At 41.0% G+C, this 24,320-nt stretch overlaps 1 protein-coding gene across 1 annotated transcript in view; it reads right to left on the bottom strand.

Moving 5' to 3' along the window:
• TBX15 (T-box transcription factor 15) overlaps positions 1 to 24,320 on the bottom strand; it is a 135,210-nt gene that overhangs the window by 44,130 nt on the left and 66,760 nt on the right. Inside the window, exon 2 of the mRNA XM_073329070.2 lies at positions 5,588 to 5,801. Coding sequence (XP_073185171.1) covers positions 5,588 to 5,801 — 214 coding nt within the window. The remainder of the gene's footprint in view (positions 1 to 5,587; positions 5,802 to 24,320) is intronic.

Genomic DNA, 24,320 nt, shown 5'->3' on the forward strand with positions numbered 1-24,320 from the left:
CGGCATTACCTTGTTTCTACCACAATGGCTCGTTAAATCTGTCAAGTCACATGGGTACAGGATGTGGCATTTTACAGCCCAGCTCTTCTTAATTGGAAAGAGGAGGCTATGGAATTGTTTAAAAGATAAGTCATGTTTCAGCGGATTGATGAGGAATCCAGGATTAAATCTGAGGCTCCTTGGGTCTAAATCTGTGTACCACATTGGGAAGATTGAATGCAGTGTATTCCAAGTGACTCTCTCCAAAGCTAAAACCTCAAGTGTAAGGTTGCAGAATAGCCAAAGGGGTTGGTTGCATATGAAATACCTTGTAAAAGATTACCACAGCCCATTCAACAGGCTTAAAGGGTAATCTCTGAGATAATTGGAAAAAAGTTTATGCATCCCCCTGCCTTCATAAAAATGCTACAGCTGAAAAAATTCAGTTTATTTGTAAAGTTTTGTAGAAAATTATTGTTTTCTTTCACCTTGGCTGTAAAAGTAGCTCAAGTTCTTAGACATAAGGAACTACCACTGTGGGCATCCAGCAGGGATTGATGGATGAAAAGGAGGAAATAGAAGAGAATAGGCTAATGACTTCATTAATGTTCAAGTACCCTTCATCTAGAATGATACCAACGAGCTTCACAATTAATAATTGTACTCACAATTGCTGTATGTACGTAAAGGGAATACATAAGTATCTGGCATGGTACAATATGGTGGTTTTATTTTAACATGAATTTGAGATGAACAAGTTACTTACTACTCAGCAGTAAAGTGGTCTTTAAACGTAAGCTTGTATAAAATCTTCAAAACACACACATGCACCATATAGTCTCTCTATATATAAAAAGTCTGTGTGTGGGCATGGTAGCCTTCCGGATGAAATGTGCTTGAATTAAATCATCATCATTAGTTTAGGAATATTTGTGAGGGTTTTTTAAAAAGTATTATTGGCACAGCTGTTCATCTCATTCCTCCTACAATGCCAGGCTGCCATAATACCATGAATTCAAATGTACAGGACTCTTGGGGCACAGAAAACTAAACTAATATTATTTTTAAAATCTCTAATAACTACTTAAAATAGCTTTTGCATATACAACAACACAGTGAGTGTGAGCAACATCTGAGGATCTTTCAGGGCTAGAAGGAAGTGCTAATTTGGGGCAGCCAGCACATTTTCCTGGTTTCAACGTTTTTGTTTAATACAGAGACAAGGTCTCAGTTTTCCTTTGCGACAAGTGTTAACATACTGTGGTGACGGGGATCAGATACATATTCCAAAGTTGGGGACTTCCTCATTCCAATGGTTTAAAGCTCTGGTTTCTAACTTTGCTGAGTCATGAGATACTGGTCCATTATTCCATCACAGGAGTGTGCCCATCTAGACTTTGGTCAAATTTGATTTTGAGGGAAACACCACATCAGAGGGAAAGAAGGAAACAGTTCTCTGGCAGGTTGTTTTAAAACACAGTGGTAGTTGCTTGAAGCTTTTCAGATGTTGGAAGACGTCCCAGTGTAGGTGGATTAATGAGCAGAGGGAAGGCGAGGGGTTAAAAGTTAAATATAACTGCAATTAGAAAAAAAGCACAAAACAGTCAACTTTGAAACACCAAGCTTCTTGGCTACTCACATTTGCTTCAGCACCAGGCTCATGTAGGGCCTCCAAAACCCAAACTTTATTGGCAAGGGCCTCCAAAACCCAAACTTTATTGCCCACATATCTGGCACCCATGGCATACAGCAGAACTGCTCAGCTGAGCATGCTTAGAGCCAGGACATTGATTATAGGTAGGACCTCTCTTTTAAAGAAGTGAATAATAAGCAGTATGCTTCTGGTCCATATCCAAATCACTTTAACACTTTAATGTTGGTGGGATGGGAGTATATGTTGCTACTGAATGCTAGTTGCTAGTAGCCAGATTTCTATTAAGCAGAATCTTAATGTGTCACTTTGGTATTGCTCATATTGCACAAACTCACTTATGAACTTTGATGCCAAAATTCCTGTCAAAATTCTCAACACCAGATGGAGCTCTTGACTCCCCTCCCTTCCAAACTCATCTCCCCAGACCAGTGTGAGTTGATCAAGCCAAGTGGCAGAGGAGGTAGGGTAAAGTGCTTTTGCTAATGGTGCCCAGATATGAATGCTGGTAGGCTAGGAAGAGAGACTACTTTGTGGAATTTGTTTCTCCTTTGGTCAGCCAGAGCATGTGCCTGTTGACCTTCAGTACATGTACAGTGAAGGGTTTCTCTCTTCTTTCAATGCTTTTGCATGAGTGGACATGATTTGAGGATAGGAAGAAGTCTATGGTTTTGCTCAATAAATTGTGTGTATGGGGCCGGGGGGGTAATATATTTTGTATCATGCCCAGAAATTTTACACTTTGTTAGTGGAAAAATAAATTTAATCAAGGCTGGGATTTTCTAAAGCACCTGAAGTAGCTATCATTGGGATTGCTCAATGGGCTCATGGTACAAAACAGAGAAAGAAGTGTCCCCTTCCCTACTAGACCTTTAAAGACTTAATATTTCCCCAGTTTTGTTCCATATTAAAAATGACTTAAATGAATGCCGTATCATCCTACTTACAGTGAAGATCGTTTTAAGACTCTTAACTATTTTAACATTTGCTGCTAAATATCTCAGACAAGGTGTTTCAGTTCTAGAGATTGTTGAAAAATTTGGGGTGAGGGGAGGAGGATCCATGGAAAATACTGACAAAAACAAAGATTTTCCACAGAACATTGACTTTTAAAGGAAAACCTGAAAACTGAAGACTTTCAGTCAAAAACTGAAAGCTCCCCTTGAGAAAATTGAAACAAAGATATTTCATTTTGGATCATCTTGACCAAATCAAAACATTTCAGGCTGGGGAAATGTCTTATTTCAGGACAGTTCAAAGTTAAAATTGGTCTACCTTTGCTGCTATGGCACTTCATGTTCAGGTGCCTCATGCCCCTATTCTCCCCTAGTGGCCAGGTTCCTCCGCTGGACTACTCTCCCATGATAAACCACAGCCTCCTCTCTTGCTGACCCATCACAGAGCATCAAGGGAATCCCGTGAGTGTGGTGCATCATGGGAGATGTAGTCCATCTGGGGAGCTCTGCCCACAGAGCAGAAGGGATGTATGAAACAACTGAACTACAACTTCCATGATATCCGGGGCAGCTCCAGGGATGTGGTTTAATGTCAAACCAAGTTGAAATGAAATGTTTCAATCCAGACATTTTGAAATATTTTGTTTCAATAAAAAAATCTCAAAACAAAATGTTTTCACAATTCCAAATCGCAAGAGTCTGTTTTCAGCCAAAAGTTTTTGGCTGAAAATTTTCATCAGAAATATCTTTTAGTAGAAAATGCAGTTTCTGCACAAATTAAATTTTCCAAAATTTTTGGAGGAATGCAAAAATGAAATATTTTGTTTTGGATGAGTTTGACCCAAATCTAAATATTTCAGTTTGTTGAGCTGACCCAAAATATTTTGTTTCATTAAACTGTAGCTTTCTATGCTGTCACATTGTATTCTGGGAGTTTTAGTTCAGGTGCCTCATGCCCCCCAGAGTCTCCTGTGGGCTGGGATCCCTGGCTGGACTACATCTCCCATGATGCAATGCAGTATCCCTCTGACTGACCCCCTCGTTGCCTCATGGAAAGCACATGACTGCAGGCATATCTTGGGAAGTGTAGTCCAGCCATGCAGCTTCTTGTCCATAGAAAAGAGGGGGGGGGCATGAGGCAGTTTAACAGTCAGAAATGAAACATTTCAGTTGGGGGAATATCTACATGTTTTGTTTCATTCAAAACTGCCACACAACATTCTGCCATCAAAATTTGGTGGAACTTTTCAGTCCACGTAAAATTTCAGTATTTCAACTTTTATCCACATTTGGAATAAAAATAAATATTGCAATATCAGAAATTCCCATGGGACACGCCTGACAATGGCAGTGGAGACACACAGAGCTGACATCTCCTCATAGTAATCACTCATTCTAAGTATGGATCCCAGTATGCACAAACCTGAGGAACAAAACAGGATGTTAGCCCCTTGGTCCCAAAGCCATTACCCACTCTTGTTTCTCAAGCTCAGTGGGAATGGGTCTTAATTTAAATTGTAGGAGATTAAGGAACTGCAATTCATCTTCCAAATTTTCTCAAGCTGGGAACTTCAGGACATTTGATGAATCCCAAAAGAGATTTCAGCTCACAAATACCTTTCTCTTGTACATGCTAGTTAGGTGACTCCTGCAAACAACTGCAGAAGGAAATTGTGCCATAATCCCAGCCACTGCAAGGTTTGAGATCTATAGATGGAAAATATTATATAAGAGCAAGTATTATTATTAAGTTATTCCTGTCACCCCTCCTCTTCTATTTGTGATAGGAGGGCATGTACTGCAGTCTGAAAGAATGACAACACAAAGAGTATTGATGATCCTCTAATGATGAGGGGACCTCAAGTTAGTGATGAGAGAGCCTCAAGAGGTCCCAAAAGGCAGTTTGGTTCTGATAAGTTTTCAGAGGATGGATATTTCCAAACTTTTCCCAAGCTATCTGATCCTCCTGGAGCCACAAAACAATGGTGAACATCCCACAAGAATAGCCTAAAAGGACCAGACTAAGAAATATTTTAATCATTTTCCTCAAACCTTCAGAAAGGTTCTATTTGCGTTTTTGAAAAAGAGGCAGAGCAGTTCATATTTTAGCCAAACTGGCTCACTCATCTTTTATCATTTCTCTGTCCATGGTGCTGATTTGTTTTTAACACACTTAATTGGAATTAAAACACCAATAGTTTGAAACATACAGCATTAAATTAATGCACATAGAGTTGGAATTCTCCCTCCCCTCTTCAAATCTGAGAACTCTAGAAATGTTAAAGCTAATCTCAGCTTTCATTTTTGGCTAATATAAAATTTTAACTATTTCAGTGAGTGAAAATGTCTTCAGTTATGGCTGATGGTGTGACAGTATGAACTGCCTTTTTAAAAAAAAATCCCAAATTACTCCTGGTTCCTCCATACTCCCAACTGAAATGCAGCTACTTCTGGGGTGGAAGATGACAGCTGTGAGAAATCCTATGTATGTACCTGTTAGCAGAGGACGTCAAGAATGTACCCAGCTGGAGCTGAAGGAAGATGTTAGATTGGAACAAACCTGAGTTAATTCCACTAGAATTGGGATTAACAGAGCTAACCTCCTGGGGTGTTATGGGATCTTTAAAGAATATGAATGGCACAGGTTTCAACTGTATACCTCATCTGAAAGACAGCACTATGGCCATTTTTTCAGTATTTCCTCAGAAAGAAGACCAGCATCAACCATATCTTGATCTTGCAGTGCACGAATTTCCTTTAGAGGTCTCCTTTCTCAACAGTAACCTGGCTCAGCCCTGTTTAACCTGTGAGATCTGACAAGATCACAGCACAAGGAGGTACAGCTATATAACTTCCACAACTGTTTGCTTCTTCTAATTCATTCATATATTCATTCTCCTTTAAAGAAAGAAAATTAGTTTAAAACCCATCCATAACCATATTAAAAATTGTATCCTCTTTCTGTTTGTTTTTACTGGGCAAGAAGCCAGGAGTATCTTACCTGCCTGCTTTAGTGATGATCATCTCTGTCCCAATGTCATGGAATCTTTTCCAGAGGTCAGCACACTGCAGCTCTACCTGGATCTCCTCCATGGATGATGGAGGAGGAGGTTGGGGACCTGAGCCACCAGATGTGAGGTCAGAGTGGGAGCCAAATGAGCAGGATGTTCTTTCAGTCAACACCTCTGTGTCTGACCCAGTGCTCTGCTCTGAATCTGAAAAGTAAATACACCACGTAAGACACTTCAGTTCTGCTGCACCGGTGGGGGAAGGAAGGAAAAGAAACAACAGTGAGAACCTCTGGAGATGGTGCAATGGCCTTTTATTGTTCTGATTTATGACCTGATTTCTGGATCTCTGTTTCCAACATGACATCTAGCATTTTAGTAAAGTTTTAGAAACAGCTGAATAAAATTGCCCATAACATAAAATATAAAACATCACCATGATGCCAAGAATGAAGCACAATGTATAGATTAAAAATAGAAAGGAAAAAAATAATTCAACCAACAGTTAGATGGGCTCACTGGAAAACTACATGCCATTTAATTGCACATCATCCCACACTACTATTGCAGAGTTAGCTATTTTTAAACAAAGTACTTTTTTCCTTTTAATACCCTTGTCATCAAAAATAATGAAGGGGTTTTTGTTTTTGTTTTTTGGCAGCACCACTTTGGAAATGTATTTTATTTGTTCCTATACATAGGCGGCTAGTTATATGGGCCCGTGGTGCCCGTGCTCTACCAATAATTCAGGAACGTGGGCCCGGTTCCACCAGTGTCGAGGCTTATATGTTCAGATCCATAGGACGGACCGGGGCTACCATCCCGGGCCCTACGCTTTGGGCGGCCCTGCACTTCAGGGGGACGCAAGGTCCAGAGCAGTCTGGGGGTTAGGGGGGGACCTGGCGCTGGCAGCAGCTCTGCCCCACTTCTTCCTGCCCCTGCTCTACCCCCGCCCCATCCCCACTCCACTCCTTCTCCCACCCCACCTCTTCCCACCCCTGCTCCAACCCCACCTCTCCCCCATTCCACCCCTTCCCTCAAGCCCCCGCCCCGCCTCTTTCTGGTTTCCACACCCTCCCCCAAGCAAAGCCGGGAGCGGGAGGGTGGAGCAGAATGGGGTGGGCTGGGGCTGGGTCACTCACTGCTGCCAGCACCAGCCCCCCTGCTAAATCCCCAGGCCACCCTGGACCCTGCGTCCCCCAGAAGCGCGGATCCCTGCAAAGCGCGGGGCCCGGGGCAGTTGCCCCAGTCTGTTCAATGGACAGGACGGCTCTACTTGGACCCGTTCTGGGCACCAACAAAAATTATACAAACCTGGCACCCATGTTCCTATAATATAATTTTTGGAACAATGACATTTCCTGGGAAAACAACCATGCCGCTTTTGGTGAGGAAAATGCTATAGGCTACCAAAGGACAAGGAGGAAGGATGGTAAACATATGGAATCAGGGGAAAGCAATTGAAGCAAATGGCATAAAGGATTTCAAGAGACCCCCTTTATCCCCTTCTCTTTGTGGAGAAGGAAGGGGATAAAGGGGGCTAGCTAAAGAAGAGAGCTGGGACTGAGATCAACCAAAAGAAAAGCTGGCATGTTGAGCCAGATGTCTATACTGAAAATAACTTTTGTACTAACAAGCAAAAGCACAATAATCAGTATAGTACGAGACTACTGGGGTAAATTAAAGTTATGTTTAACAGTGGTGATTCCTTGCACCAGTATTCACACCATTTTTACATCAAAAGAAATTCATAACATTTTTTAAATGGAGATTGCCTTACAAGTTGGTTTTATGGCAAATTACTTACTAATATTAATATTAAATAATCAAGTGCAATTGATAAATAACAAGCATACACAGAGACTTTCAGAGAAAAGGATTCCAAGGAGCTTTGCAAATTTAAAAAATTGATATACAAACTATATCCAGGGATGACCTCACCAATCACTCAAATGCAGCCATGTCCATGGGAGAATAAGACATCTGTTTAATTGTGTACAGGAATATTACATACTGTTTAAGACAGGAAATACTGCCCAAAGTGGTCATATAGGGAGGGCTAGCACCAGGGCTAGCATCTCTTCCATTGCAAAAAGTGTGGTGGAATCTTTAATAATCACAAGTGGTCAGAGTCTCAGGACAGTTTGTCTGAAAGACATACCATCAGCAGCAGAGTACACCTGAAGGCAAAAAGCACTGGTTCAGTAAAGACTCAGAGAGAAACGTGCCACCTACTGAACCACCCAACACCACTTCCTGAAGCACATAAGTGTTCTTGGAAACCTCCTAAAAGTAATAACATGGGCACAAACTGCTTAGCTCATATTAGCTGATGAATTTACAGAATAAGGTGTAATTCACAAATCTTTTGCTTCTGTAACAATCCTGAGTGAACCTGGCTCTGAACCTCACTCTGAGCAATTTTCAGTATAAGTCATCCCTGAGATTTCTCATTGGACAATCTCTGGCTTTAAGCAGATGCCTTAGAGTCAACAGCATTTCAGTGAATTGACTGGAACTGTGTGCTACCGAGATCTACAGATCTTGGGCCTGATCCGCCTCTCTCCCGTTTTACATTGATGTAACTCCAGTAACTCCAGTAGAATTACTCCTGTTTGACAATGATGTAAGTGAAAAAAGAATCAGATCCTTTTATTATAATTCACTGTCCAGGTGCAAACTGTTAGTCCATTAGGCCTTCAGCAGTGGCCAATATCTTATGTGTCAATATCTGACCAACTGTGCAATGTGACACATGGGAAAATCAAATCCTTCCTTACCCCTACGACTATCACTTTTTTGTGCCCTGAAGCATGATCTGCGATTATCCCTATATTAGACTTCAGAACAGCAAATGCTATTGTTCAGAAAATTACTCTTTTGTTTTGTTTTGTTTTTCAATTTGGGAGATGGGTGAGGAGGACTCACTGGCATTGCCAGTTCTTTGTTCTGTAAGCATTGGGACTTACTTAGCATTTTCCTTCATTTTTGCTGAGCCAAGTCCTCCAATCTGGAGTCAGCCTTAAAAAAAGATTGATCCGGGGAAGTGCTGAGCACCTCCTTTGAGATCCAGAGTTCATTCCAGTCCTAATGAATTCCAAATCAGTTGCGGGTATTCAGCACCTCAAAGGCAGCTCCTGTGATTGATTTCCTACTCTGCATCCTGCAGTACTCCAAAACCATAACATGCTATCTTCGATACGCACTGGGATACTGAGGATCAGGGACTTTGTTGTCCCCAAGTGAGTCTGAAAATGTCATCATACATAAAGAGGAATGGCCAGCTTGTCCTGCTCTTTTTAGTTTTATGTCCTAACAGAAAGAACCTGCTGCCTCCAGCCCCTATAGGGTTACTCATTGCAGAGACCAGTGGCTGGCCGTAGCATACATCATTTTGGCCCATCTACTTGTTTGTAATGGAATATAGCAGCAACACCGCCTGAGTCACTTCTGACACTTTGATCTTCTGGGCTTGGTTCTCTTCTCTTTGAATTCAACAGATTTACTTCTGGTTTACACCAGTGCAACTGTGGGGAGAATCAAGCCCTATGATTCTGGCTATGGAAGGAGTGGTTCCTGATGCAGAAAAGTTTGTGGACATGCTCAGTGGTGAGCAATGGCAGGCACCAGTTACTGCTGCTGACTGAGATACTAACAAACGGGCTTCCAGATGAGAGAAGTCATATGACTTCTTCTATCTCCCCCAGGGAAAGGCCCCGCCAGAGTCCCCTGGAAGAACTGCTTCATATAAAACACCAAGTGCCTAATCTGAGATTCAGAGGAGGTGCAGGACAAACAGGCAAGTGACTCCCTGTGAAGGATGGAACACTATAGTGATTGGTATCATATGAAGGCTGGCTACCTGCTTCCATACACAGCACTGATGGGGTGGGGGGTGGGAATTCATACTATTTGCTAAGTACATTTGGTTCTTAGTGGTTACAGACCTATTAGGTGGAGTCTCTCTTCCTTCCAGGACAGGATATAGTCCCTCAGAAAGGACACATCAAAACTGAGCTCTTCCATTGCTGACATTAGTAAGGGTGGGAATGGAGACAATTGAGGATTTTAATCCTTTCATATAGTATCCTTATCCTTTTCACTTAGGGCGAGCTCAGTTCAGAGCTGTCTTCCTTGTTTCTAACAGCCACCATGGACTTGCACCAGCTGACTTTATGGACTTTTCTCTAGGAACTCCCTCCAGTCAAACATCTACATCCAGGATGTCCCTTCCCAAAATCCCATAGCTTCTTTATGGCTCCTGTTGACTGGAACAACTTCCTATACCCCTGTGTTGTTGACTCTCCCACCATTCTCCAATGTCTTCTAAAAACAACCCTTTTCTCTCTTGCCTGTACCTCATATATTCTCTTTCCCTCTGCTGTTCTCTGTTGTTTAACTCAGCTGTGATATATGTAGTGATGTAACTGGAAGGAAATGTTGACATTCTGTTTTCTGTGCGGAGAAGTCCCCGCCTACCACAGGAACATGCTGCCCCTTCAGCCAGCCCAGGCAATCTTCTCTCCCCAGAGAGACTAGAGAAGGAAAAGAGAATAAAGAGTCCACAACCTGCTACCCCACATCACAAAGTGCCTGTAGAACCAGTGAGCTCATCCCATTTCAGATGATGGAGACTGTGTCTGACCTGCATAAGAAGAGCTGGTGCTGTTTGTGAGGAACATCTTGCAACAATATTGACAGTTAGGTTCAGAAGATGCCCTGGGCTTTTTTTACATGCATAATAAACATCCCTAGACCTGAAGCAATGACCTTCTGTCTATTGGACTTGGTGTTTATAACAAGTTCTCCTCTTTCTGTTACCCTATTGTATGGATTTTTACTGTCATAAAAGGCCCTGAATATCACATTGACCACATATCCAGCAGTCTGCTAGCATTGGGCCAGAAGGAAAAGGGAACTCCTGGAATGGTTAACAGTGCCTGTGCCTATCAGCAACACCATGAGGTCACTTTGTGAGTCCTCAGGGATGTTGGTGCTTGGGAAGGCTGGCTGGGACCGGAGGACAAGAGGGAAGTATTATGGTTTGTTTGATGTTATGATTGTTGTTTTGTTAACTTTACCAATAATCCCTTTTTAGATCTCCTTTTCCTGTTCCCTCCAAACAAATTGAACTTCCTTATGGCTTTCACCATGGTTTTCAGCATATATGCCATTTTTTGTCTATGGGCTCTACAGAGCTTTGTATGCACTACTGTGAACTGAAACTGTTCTCAGAGGCAGTGTGACGCCCAATAATGTGCACATTTCCCAAAAATGCTACAAACTGAGAGCCACCAGAACCTGTTGCCAATGAACTGGTTATACAACAAAAAATGTTACTACCGTCCCAACCATAGAACTCATCTCATTTCAAAGGCAAGCATCTCCTAGTGGACCAATAGTGTTACATAGACACTTAATGGAGGTTAAGGGGCATGCCTACTGTAACAAATCACTTTTAAATGGGTGTTAAATATGACATTGTCCCTACTGTTTAGTTAAAAAAATTAAAGTCTATCTATTTGCCTTCTGAAACAACAACCCAGTATCTCCTATCTATTTTCCACTATACACAAGCCCAGTGTCTTCCCCACCCAGGGCTAAATTCTGCCCCAGTTTCACTGTGCAAATCTATTGATATTCCAATCCCTTCCATAGGCATAAGCAAGAGCAGAATTTAACATAACATAAGAACATAAGCCCATAAGAATGGTCATACTGGGTCAGACCAAAGGGCCATCTAGCCCTGTATCCTGTCTGCCGACAGTGGACAATGCCAGGTGCCCCAGAGGGAGTGAACCTAACAGGTAATGATCTAGTGATCTCTCTCCTGCCATCCAGCTCCACTCTCTGACAAACAGTGATCCCCTCTTTCCACAGCCCAACAACACAATGCCACCATCTGCATTATGTGGTGCACAACAGGGCAGCATCCCTGACCTGCTTTCTGCAGCATAGCCGCATATCCCTACTTGCCCTGGAGTCTCACTTTATACAACCACAACAGCCTACTATCTTCAAGTGCTTTCTATAACCCAGTTGCCCAATGTCCCCCACACAGACAACCTACCTTTCCATAACAGCCAACTTGTGACCACACAGCAACCCAGTGCTGAAGATGAAGCCATATCAGAGCTATGAAAGGTGCTGACTTTTTTCACTAATTCTACACATTGTTTTTCAGCAGGGCTTTATTTGTACTTGGAATACAATGGAAATATTGGGCCTTATAGTCAAGCATTAAGAAAAATGACCCGTGGTCATATAAGGTAAATCTTGCATTCAAGTAGTGCAACTCGTGCACTCAAGAAATGCATTACTCTCAAGTACCCAAGCATAAACAAGGGAGTAGTGTGTAGGAGTAGGGGAGGTGATTTTACCTCTGTACATGGCATTGGTGAGACCAGTTCTGGAATACTGTGTCTAGTACTAATGTCCATGTTTTAAAAAGAATGTTGGAAAAAGTTGGAGAGGGTGTAGGAAAGAGTCACAAAAATGGTTCATGGAATGGAGAAAATGTCTTATAGTGAGAGACTTACAGAGCTCAGTCTGTTTAGCTTATCAAAAAGAAGATTGATAGGTGACTTGATTACAGAGTGTAAGTACCTTCAAGGGCAGAAAATACAATGAACTAAAGGGCTCTTTCATCTAGTGGGAAAAAGGCATATAAGACCCAAGGGATGGCAGCTGAAACCAGATAAATATAAATAAGAAATTAGCCATACATTTTAACAGTGAGAGCGATTAACCCTTGGAACAAACTCCAAAGGGAAGTGGTGGATTTTCCATCTCTTGATGTCTTCAGATTAAGACTGGATGTCTTTCTGGAAGACATGCTTTAGCCACAACACAAGTTACTGGGCTCAGTATAGGGGTAAGTGGGTGATGTGTAATGGATTATGATATACAGGAGGTCAGACTGGATGACCTAATGGCCCCTGCTGGACTTTAAACTCTATGAATCTATAAATCTTTGTTTTGGGAGTTGCACTTCTGTAACTCAGGGCAGAACTGGTCCACAATGACTGTCTTAAGATCTCCTAATGGGGTCTCCTATTGGTCACCTATTTTGGAGGCATTACTCATTATATTAGGCTTCAAAAATGCCTTACTGTAAAGAACCCAAGATACTAAACTACACAATATTAAAAATAAAGAGAAAAACCTTACATGTGTATAATGCCACTTCTCCAGGAACACTTTACAACCCTTAACACACACTCTCTCTCTCTCTCTGTTTGTGTATTTATATATACATGGTGTGGATTCCTTCCCACTCCACTGCAATGACGGTTTCTCTGGGCCAGAATGTGGCAGCTGTTAGGTTTTAGTTATTTATTTGCACAGCTTATTTCTGTTTGCAAGCTTTGTGAACATTTTGTACAACAGGTGGCCATTACTCTTCTTAAAGTACATTTGCTAACAATAAGAATCTATGCTCTAAATAGATCACGCAAAACGTAGACATGGCAAACTTGGGTGAGATCACATATAGTCATATAGTGTCCCTTGTGGTAGAGACAGAACACAGCTGAAATGACTATAAAGGGAATTCCTTATTCAGGCTGCTGAACACAGACAGAGCCTGTGGTTCTCTCTAGATCTCTCACTTTCATATTAACTAATGTCAGCACAAGGGGCCTCCACAAAGTCAATCACATATAACAGACATGCATAAAAGGACCTTGTTATTGGGGTCATAAGTACAAAAGGTCACACACCTAGGAAGGCTAAGTGCTTGGAGGATATAGCAACCACATAGTGGCAGCTCAACCACATAGATCTCCCCCTAAGTATCCTTCACAGTAGCCAAATGCCACATAAACATAAAATACAGCTGGAAGATAATTCTACAGCAGTCTGTCATGGTGTACCAGAGTGTCTTACCAGAAAAACTATTTTTCATTCATTCATTCTAATGTATTAACTGTGCTCTCTCAAACTTGAGGTACATTATAAAAAGCGTGCAGTCCCAATTGTAATACATTCATTATTATTAATATGTATTATATGTACTACACTAGCACCTACAGCCCCCAGATAATATTGGGCCTATTGTGCTAGCCAATGTAAAGACACACAGGGTCTGGTTTTCATTTACGAATGCCCCTTTACACACTCTGGCAGCAGAAAGGGGCCTTAAAATAATTTCCTTCCACTTTAAGACCTTTTACACAGCCAGAGCAGATCTCAACATAAATGAGAATTAGGTCCATAGGGACAGACTTTACAAGCTCAATAGAGGAGACAGACAAAAAGTGGGAGAAAGGTAAGTATTATTATCATCCCATTTTACAGATGGGGACTGAAGCACAGGCAGATTAAATAGCTTGCCCAAAGTCACCCATGAAATCTATGACAGAGTCAGGATTTCAATCCAGAGCTCATGAGCCTTGGTCCAGTGTCTTAACCACAAGGATATCCTTTTTATCCTTCAATAAGTTTTAGAAGTGTGCTTAATGAGGGCTATACCCATCAGTAGGGATACTGAAATGCTCTAAAACTCATTGCTATGTTAATCAATAATAGAAAAAGAAGACTGAAAATATGCCCTAGAATGTTTGACAAATTGAGTGGTTACATATAGCCACATCAGAAATATTAATAAGAGAATCTAAAAGTGAAAACACAAAAAGTAAACAACAGTCACTCTAGTTCAAAATGTGGGTCTCACATCCACTGGACTGCTTATTGCCAGGCTCCATTACTTCCTCCTTGGTTTATTCCACACAAGACTCAGTAAAGGAACATGGGTCCGATCGAAGTTAAAAATATGTGCCTGTTTCACTGGTATGCTTCATCTGCTTGGCACTGCTCCAGCAATGCAAAGTTGCTGTACACCTATTTTAATCCACAAGTTGAATTGGATTTACTGCTCCTCTGAATTGGTAGAGCAGTGCCAAGCAGATGATGTTTACCAGTGTATTTGGCCCTATATGTTTGTCTCAGAAAGCTAACTCTTGCTTCATCCAGGAATATGGGTATATATTCACAGTCTAAAACTTAATTAATTAGCCTCTTACAGTTTGTATGGCAACGTCCACCTTCTCTGTATGTATATACATATCTTCTTATTATATGTTCCATTCTATGCATCCGATGAAGAGGGCTGTAGCCCACGAAAGCTTATGCTCTAATAAATTTGTTAGTCTCTAAGGTGCCACAAGTACTCCTGTTCTTAAAACTTTAAAGTGGCTCTTTATCTCCCAATCAGTCCTCTTCTTCAACAGTGTTGAGGTCCCACCTAGCAGTGTGGAGGTAAAGAAAGCTTTTACATTTTGAAGATTACAGTTTGGGGCCAGATTTTCAAGAGAGCTCAGCTCCCATTTAGAGCTGCTCCAGTTGAGAATGGGAGCTACTGAATGCTGAGCTCTTTTGAAAACCTAGCCATTGGAATCTTTCTTGCAAAGCACATTACGCATGTGTGAAGCAGGGGACCAGGACTGTTGTATGTGAAGTTTCAGAACAGAATTTATTTGCAGGGTTTAGTCCCACGAACCAGTCAGTCTGGACCTTACCCAAGATTATCTGTCACAGTCAAGAAATTCGTCCATTCCATTAATCTGATGTTAAACAAGAGCCTATTATATCAACACTATCATCTCTGGATTTATGTATCTTGCTCTCTTTTATAGTCTCCTTTATCGGCATATCCTGGTGCTCCACAACTGCCCTCAGTATTGGTTTGCAGGGCAACTAATCCTGGTGATTTAAAATATTTCAATCCTTCCAGCTGCTGAGCACCCTCAACTTCCACTGAAGAAAATGGGGCTGAGGATATTCAGTATCTCAATGGATGGACCACTAGTGAGCAAAGTGCAACTAAACTTCCAGAATGGAAGAAATCAGGAGAATCTTAACAGTCACTGAGACATATTCGCAGCTTGTGTAAATTGGCATTGCTCCACTGACTCTGAAGGACAAGAAATTACCAAATTGACTTATAAAGAGACTGTTCAAATATCTGAGGTTAAAAAAGCCTGTACCTGAAATGGAAAAGGAGGAGGGAACCAGACAAGAATATAACAAATCAGTTAACGCTGCACAAAAAAAGAAAAGGGCAACATCCACCACCAAATGCAGAGCAAAAGAGAGGCTATGGGTTTTTACAAATATAAAAAGTACCATAGAGAAAGTGGCCCATAAATAAAAGAGGAGGAGGGTATGCAATTAGTGATCTCTTTAACCTGACCAGGATACTCAGCTGTACAGACTACAAAGAAGTTGTTCTACCAACGTCCAAGAGTCTATGTAAAAATTAAAGAGTGGGAACACACCTGAAAGGTAAGGAAAACTAAAAAAAAAAAAAGGTGAAAAAGGTGAGGCAGGTGGATACATCCTATGGTGTCGCTCTTACATAGGACGATTATAGATAAAATCACACCACAAACATTTAGAGTTTGGTCTGAACCAAAATTTTGGATCTCACTAACTGCAAAGTGTGCAGTTTTAAACCACGTCCAAGCTTTATGGCTGACCCTTCCTAATCACAGCCTCTGTGGCAGTTTGTTTCTGGATTCTTCAGCTTGCACTTATCTCTACCAGCAAAAACAAAAATTGGTGAAGAAAGGAAAAACTATCATCTCACTGCCACAAACTGCCCATAGGAATAATGCTAGAAATGTGTGATACTCTCCCTGAGATTAAAGTTCTCAAAATTAGCCATAGCCAAACTGAACCTACAGTCCATCAAACAATTCAACTCAAACAAATCAAAGATTGTCATTTTAAATGTTTATGAATCCCAGTTCACAGAAATGTGGTGATTTATGAACTCCAAACAAGGGGCATTACATATGTCTCCCTATACCATCACTTTTTGCTGTGGCTATGACCCAGAAGTATTAGGGAGTCAGTCACTATAACGAAGAATGTCTAATCCTTTCTTGAGTCCTGCTAAGCTCTTGGCCTCGAAGACATCATGTGCCAGTGAGTTCCACAATGTAATTACACAATGGGGGAAAAAAGTATTTCCTTTTTTCACTTTTAAATGTGTTTAAATGTTCCTTTTAGTTCAATTTGAATGTCCTCTTGTTTTTGTATTATGAGAATACATTAATATAAGCAACTGTTCCCTTCTCAGTATTCTTTATTATTTTAGATACCTCTACCATATCCCTTTTCTATGGGATAAATTCACCAATCCCAATAAGACCTGGCTTGAAATTTTCCATTTGAATGATTTTCTGAAAAAAAAATGTTTCCACAAAAATCAAAAGTTTGGGTGAGAAATTTTCCCCCCAAAATTCAATTTTTTTGTCAGGAAAGCTGAAATGAAATATTTTGTTTTGGGTTGATTCAACCTGAATTGGAATATTTTGTTTTGATGAACTGATCCCAAAATTTTAGTTTCAGATAAGTTCAGCAAAATATTAAACTGCATTTCTCTATCAGCACACTGCCTTATGGAAATTGTATTTTGGACTCCCATTTCTCCCTGTGCACTTGGATCCCATAATGCAGTGCTATCTTCTGACTAAGCCACATGGTGCATCATGGGAGATATAGTCTGGCCAGGGAGCCTGACTCAGGCTCCTGAACTACAACTCCTCTTAGGCAACGTGCCACAATGGGAAATGCAGTTTAATAACTGGTAACAAAAACAATGCAGGTCAGTTCAACAAACCAAAACAAAATGTTTCAATTTCAGAATGTCAAAATATTTCATTTCTCTCAAAATTGCAATATGTTTAATTTGGCATTTCTGAACTGGTTGGTTTTTTTTTTATTTCCACTCTGTGGAAATTTTCAAAATTTCAACTTTTCATCCAGATTTGGGATGCAAACATGTGGAAATGTCAGAATTTCCCATGGGATGGAAATTCTGAATTTCTCTCACCTCCATTACCAGTCCTTTAAGTCTTTCTTCAGATGGAAGCTCTTCCATTCCTCGAATTATTTTTATCATCTGTCTCTGAACGCCCTTCATTTTAAAAAAATTGGGTTCCTGGAACTGTACTCAACATTCAAGATGAGTGTGTACCATTGATATATGTAATGGAATTATATTTTCATTAGTATTTTCTATACCATTTCCTTATGCAATTTAACTTTTTGTTTGTTTTTTAACCTCTTTTTTGCATAGTGAGCAGAAATTTTAATTGAACTGTCTATAACCATCCTCAGGTATTTTTTCCTGAGTGGCAAATTTATTGCTTTCTTCAGAGACTTGTATAGATTAATGCCTTGTATCCAAACTGGATCATTTGTACTACTAGTGTCTGGCCATATAATAAGGTATCTATGGTTGAATGAGACAGCTGACCAGAAAACTTTGTATGAAATAGAGATTTCCTTTTTAACTTCTAGCCCCCAAGGACCACACAAAACTTTATTTGAAACAAAGCCTGCATTACTGTGTGAGACAGAACAGTGTCACAAACTAAAGGGGATAGTAATGAATATAAATCACAAGCTAGGAATTGTAAAAAAATTGACAAAGGAAACAAAACGATAAAAGGAAAAGCATATGTCCAGTAGAGTTAAGGACAATAAAAGAGTTTTTAAAAGTATATTTTAAGAAAAAAAAGAAACCTAACATGGTACTGGTCAATTACTAGATGGAAATGGTAGAATTGTCAATAATGCAGAAAAGGCAGAAGTGTTCAATAAATATTTCTGTTCTATATTTGAGGAAAAGCAAGATGATGTAATCATATTATATGACAATGATGATACTCTTTACATTCCAATAGTAACTCATGAGGCTGTGAAACAGCAGCTAATAAAGTGAGAAAGTTTTATATCAGCATGTCTGGATAACTTACATCCAAGAGTTTTAAAAGAGCTGATTGAGGACATTAATGCTGATTTTGAATAGGTCTTGGAAGACTGGAGAAGTTCCAGAAGACAGGAAGAAAGCTAATGTTGAATCAATATTAAAAAAGAGTGAACAGGATGACCTGGATAATAATAAGCCTGTGAGGTTGACATTGACCCAAGGCAGAAAATGAAGCAGTTCACACGGGATTCATTTAATAAAGAATTAAAGGAGGGTAATGTAATTAATGTTAATGAATGGGAGCTTATGGAAAACAGATCCTGTTAATCTAACTCAATTTCATTATTTTATGAAATTACAAGTTTGATTGATAAACATAATAGTGTTGATGTAATAGACAGACTTCTGTAAGGCATTTGACTTGGTAAAGCACAACATTTGATCAAAAAACTAGCAAGATATCAAATTAACAAGGCACACATTACATAGATTAAAAGATGGCTAACTGATAGGTCTCAACGTGTAATTGTAAATGGAGAATCATCATCAAATGGGTGGAGCAAAGAGAGAGAGAAGGGAGAAGAGAGAAGGGAGAGAAGGAAGGCTGAACTGGCAGCCTGCACTGATTGTGAATTTGTCTTACTTTGTTTTGTTTGAATTAACCAAACACTGCCCTGGAAGAAGGACCTGAAAGACTCTTGGTGTGGCAGAGACTCGTTCCTGGGAAAGTTAGGTGTGTGTGGGCAAGTGACGGGTCCCTGGAATTGAGCGGAAACAGAGGCAGCGGCTAATCTGAAGCCAGACCAGTAAGGCAGCCCTCCTATAGGGTGTAGGAAGCCAAGCCCCCTTGCTACCTTGAGCTGACTACCTTCACTCATGGTGCAGGAGGGGAAACAGGCTCTGTAGAGCCACTATGTTCCCCTTTAAGTGGGTGGAGAGGTAGGAATAGGTCGCTCCTTGGCTTCATCCCTGCTCCCTACATGCCAGGCAGCGTAGCTGAGCCAGCACCTCGACAGACATATACTGCACTGAGTCTATACCTATTTATTCCCTCCCCTGAGCAGCAGAGAGCCGGAAAGGAGTGCTTGACTCCGTATGTCACAACCTACCTCCTGGATTACTCCAGGACAGCAACAACAACACATTACCCCATGCTCAGAGCAGATTGTTAATTCACACTAGCCTATAGTAGGAACTGTCCTTCTCTAGTTAGGCCTGGAGAGAGGGGAGCTGGAATATTGTGTTCAGCTGGAGCACTTCAGTAGCCGAAAGATGTAGGAGAAACCTGGAAGGAGTTCAAACTGGAGGAAAAAATACTTAAAGAGCTAGATGGATTGATTTATGGGAAAAGATTTTAGAAGAACTATATATGTATAGTGATGCACAGGTGCACAAGATAACCATATATAGATATTTGAAGAGTATAAGCACTAAAGATGGATGCTAAGGCCAAGACTTTTTAAAAAATGTGTGCTTAAAGGTAGGCTCCTAAATGCATATTTAAACAGTGAAATAAGTGGTCTGGTTTTCCAAAGTTCTAAGCACCCAGAGCCCCTTGTAGATTTCAATGGAGTAACACCATCACAAAGCTAATGTAACAGAGAGGTGAACCAGTCTTAGTGAGCATTTTCTTTTTCTTTAACAGAAAACCTCATGGTTATTTGTGGCTTGGCTTTCTCTCTCTTGCATTACAAGCTATTTTTGGTTCAAGTTTCCAAAGCAGCATCCTTACACAGTGTGCCAGTCATGATCCCAGACAGCCGTACACCCACAAGCAATCACGCATAGATTCCATCAGCCAGATCCTCAGCTGGTGTAATTTTGTTGACTTTGACTGAGCTACCCTGACTCACACCAGCTGAAGATTTGGCCCAAAGATAAACGCACATACAGTTGTCCCCTATCTGTATACATTACTAGTCAAACTGGAGGAGCACGCACATTCATACACACATTTTCAAACATCCTGGCAATCACAAGCTGAAGAAAATGAACCTGCAAGTTCCTTTCATATTTATAGACTCGCACATTCCAATCACACAGGCACTGAAGAGGTCCCAAACCTTTTCCCTTCATCAAAAGAAATCTTTGTTCTTGTCCTGATATTCAGTGTCACACACAAAGAAATCCATTCAAACACCTATGTTCTATTCTGCCCTGACACACTACCTCTATATCTAGTCACAATTACCCACAGGTGATCAGACTTTGTACATTCCTCTTCAGCCATAGCTGCAGTCTCATGTACATACTATATACAGGCTGTATACACCCCCTCTGTGCTATATAGACTGATTTTCCACTTTGTTATGCCAGCTCTGTGCCAGCAGAGCGATACTGGCATAAAAATGGTGCATCTAAATGGAGAATCAGGCCTAAATGTCCAAGTCCTATAGCATTAGAAATTGATTCAGAAAGTTTGTGCTTGCATAGCTTCACATCTATAGATGCTAGAAACTTCAAAAAACAGTTTTTATTTTATGGCTGTCATCCAATGCTAAACATCAAGGTATGTATGTGTTAAGAAAAGAAGTGTCCTAATTTTAGAAGTTATGAATCTTTAAATCTGGCATATTCTCAAAAGTGCTTAATTCAGAAAGTTTGCATTCGCATAAATCCCAAATTACTGACATCAGAAATATCAAACCATCTCATTTTGTAGATCTCACCAAACCTTAAATTACAAGGTACGTCTGAAAACAGTGGGTCTGACGACACTACACAGCTTACCACGGCACAGCCGCACCAATGCTGCTGCACCGCTGCACCACGGCTAGTGCGCAAGTTCTAAACCGAAGGGAGAGCGCTCTCCCGTCGACTTAATTACACCAGCCCCCGTGAGCAGTGGTGGAAGCTCTCCTGCCGACATAGCGCTGTCCACAGTGGCGTTTAGGTTGGTGTAACTTACGTCGCTCAGGGGAGGGGCTTACTCACACCCCTGAGCGACATAACTTATACCAACCTAAACTGTAGCTTGTACATAGCCAATCAATCTGGCAGTGTTAAAGTTATGAAAGTGGCACATTATTAAGGACCTAATCCCATAGCTGTTGAAGTCAGTGTATTACATGCTATTGATTTACGGGGGAGGAGGGAGTGGCATAGGCACTTTTAGGATCCAAGCTATGTCACACACAGGGACATACATTTTCTACATACATGCACAGCTGTCCACTTTCAAACATTCATAACTAGGCTATTTCACAACCCATTTTTTTAAACTTTGAAAAGCATGTGCTCCACATGGAGAACTATGCCCGTGACAGACTTCAATGTTCCAATTTAGCTGGTTTTGCACCCTCTTCACCCTGCCAAAAAAGTCATTTTATTTATGGCAATAGGAAAAGTGGTTTTGTTCCATTGTATCATAACTCAAAGACATAATAACGTTCAAACATTTCAAAAGAATTCCTTTTGGGATAGAGACCAAGCATGATAGTTTTCAGATAAAAAGGTAAACATGTAGGAATCATATGAGTATCTGAAAACAGGGTTATAACAGGAACTCTATATTTATGGTATGATGGGATAACATGATTTTGGCAATTAATTGATCTTTAAATATTCATGGTAAATAGGCCTAATGGCCTGTGATGGGATGTTAGATGGGTTGGGATCTGAGTTACCCGGGAAAGAATTTTCTGTAGTATCTGGCTGGTGAATCTTGCCCATGTGCTCAGGGGTTAGCTGATCGCCATATTTGGGGTTGGGAAGGAATTTTCCTCCAGGGCAGATTGGAAGAGGCCCTGGGGGTTTTTCACCTTCCTCTGTAGCATGGGGCACGTGTCACTTGCTGGAGGATTCTCTGCTCTTTGAAGTCTTTAAACCACGATTTGAGGACTTCAATAGCTCAGACATAGGTGAGAGGTTTATTTCAGGAGTGGGTGGGTGAGATTCTGTGGCCTGCGTTGTGCAGGAGATCAGACTAGATGATCATAATGGTCCCTTCTGACCTTAATATCTATGAATCTATGAATCTATTTCAGTCTTAACTATAGCAAAGGAGCCAATTATTCCATGATTTCTTGCCACAGATACTGGTGAGGAATCTCCCTCACCATGAGTTTCTGCTTTAGTATCTAGGTTTTAAGTTGCAAAAAAACCTTCAGAATGTGAACTGAGAAAACCAATGTAATGTTGACTTCCTGAGACTACAGACAGCCTGAAACATTAGTTCTGAGAGATATGAATTGCCCCACTTATCTCAGCAGGGAGGCAACTCTGCAATCTAAAGATGACAATTTCAGTGGCAACATAGTTAACCACTTCACTGTTGATCATTTTAGCAGGCACAGATCATATATTTATCCCACGACCCCTAAATGCCTTCCATATTTTCCTAGGTGTCAAAACCCCCATTTCCCCTCTACTCAGCTGCCAAAACCTACAGCTTACTCATTGACAAATTCTATGATTCATAGATTCCAAGGCCAGGAGGGACCACTGTGATAATCTGGTCTCACCTCCTGTATAACACAGGCCACATAACTTCCCCAAAATAATATTTTAGAGCAGATATTTTAGAAAAACATCCAATCTTGATTTTAAAATTGTCAGTGGTGGAGAATACACCACAATCCTTAGTAAATTGTTCCAGTGGTTAATTACTCTCACAGTTAAAAATTTACAACTTATTTCTACAAAAATCTGTGGCATAATGAAAATTGAAAATATAAGAGCGTAAAATAAATGGAATGTAATATTAAACTCATTCTCTCAGTGGCTACTGCACTCACTGAATTATTAATTTTTATATTTAAATAAATAAAAATCTCCACTTTTTAATTTAAGGGAAGGTGCCACAAAAATTTCCTGTCTGCCAAAGAAATCAGGAAGCCATGTCACAGAGTTTAGATCCAGCTTGCTGCAAAGTACAATGTATTGACTATGGGTCTGATCCAGAGCCCACGGACAGAAAGATTCCCATTGACATCCGTGGATTTTGGATCAGGTCATGTAACAGCACTACCTGTGCCAGTGATGATTTAGTACAGGAAATATACAATTTGTGGATACACAGATGTTCCACCTCATCCATCCCAGGCACTGTAGCAGATTAATCTTTCTAGACAATCAGAATGCCTGACAAAACAGCAGGAAGGCAAAATATAGTCAAGTACTGGTGCATATCCCAGGGTTGTTGTGAGGAATGGGGCCAAAGGCCAAGTGCACCAATAGCCAACTAAGGCACCCCTTACTGGGACTTGGAATAAAGTAAGGAGGCATGCTCAATCTAATAGTAATTAACTTAGCTCTTGAAACTGGATATTTGGACCTCTTCTTCCTCTTCCCATCCTCCATTATCCCAGCTATCCTGTCAGCTACAATTTGTAACTCAAAAGCCATTTCAGTCCTTCCTTTCTAATAGTGTAAACTGGCCAGAGGTCTGTACTGATCTGATAGAAAAGCGGCCAGCCCTTACCTCACAGTGGTCAAAAAACAGGTTCAAAATGTCAGTGCCTCTCTTTTCTCCCTGTCTTTCCACTTTCCCTCTAACTACCCTCCTGCTACCCTTCCATTTCCTCTTGTACAGTCAGTCAGTCAGTTTGAAGTGAAACGCATCCCAGCCATTTCTGTAGGGCAGCTGAGCCCCACAGCCAGGCTGCAGGGGGAGGCAGTAATTTCCCTTCGAAGTCCCATTGTGAACTTCCACAGTGATGCTTCAAAGGGAATCTGTTACTCCCCCTCTCAGCCCATCTGCAGAGCTCAGCAGGGTCTGAGAAGCAGCTGGATTGCTTTTCAGGGAAGCTTATTGTGGAAGACTGGGGGATGGGGAGGGACGGGGGGGGGGCAAAGAGAAGGAAGGGAAGAGAAGGGAGGAAAGCAAGAAGAAAGCAGAGGTTAAGTAAAAGTGCGGATGGGCTGAGAGAGGAGGGAGGCTAGGGCTGTGTGAAGGGTTTACAGGCACGGGCTTCTTTTACTCCTAAAGGCTGTAATATTTACCCAGAAGACAGTCCCTTTAGCAAGAGCTATGTGTAGTCTGTGGCCCAAAGGAACCAAATTCT

This window comes from Lepidochelys kempii, chromosome 1 (assembly GCF_965140285.1).
Source record: "Lepidochelys kempii isolate rLepKem1 chromosome 1, rLepKem1.hap1, whole genome shotgun sequence".
NCBI lineage: Eukaryota > Metazoa > Chordata > Testudines > Cheloniidae > Lepidochelys > Lepidochelys kempii.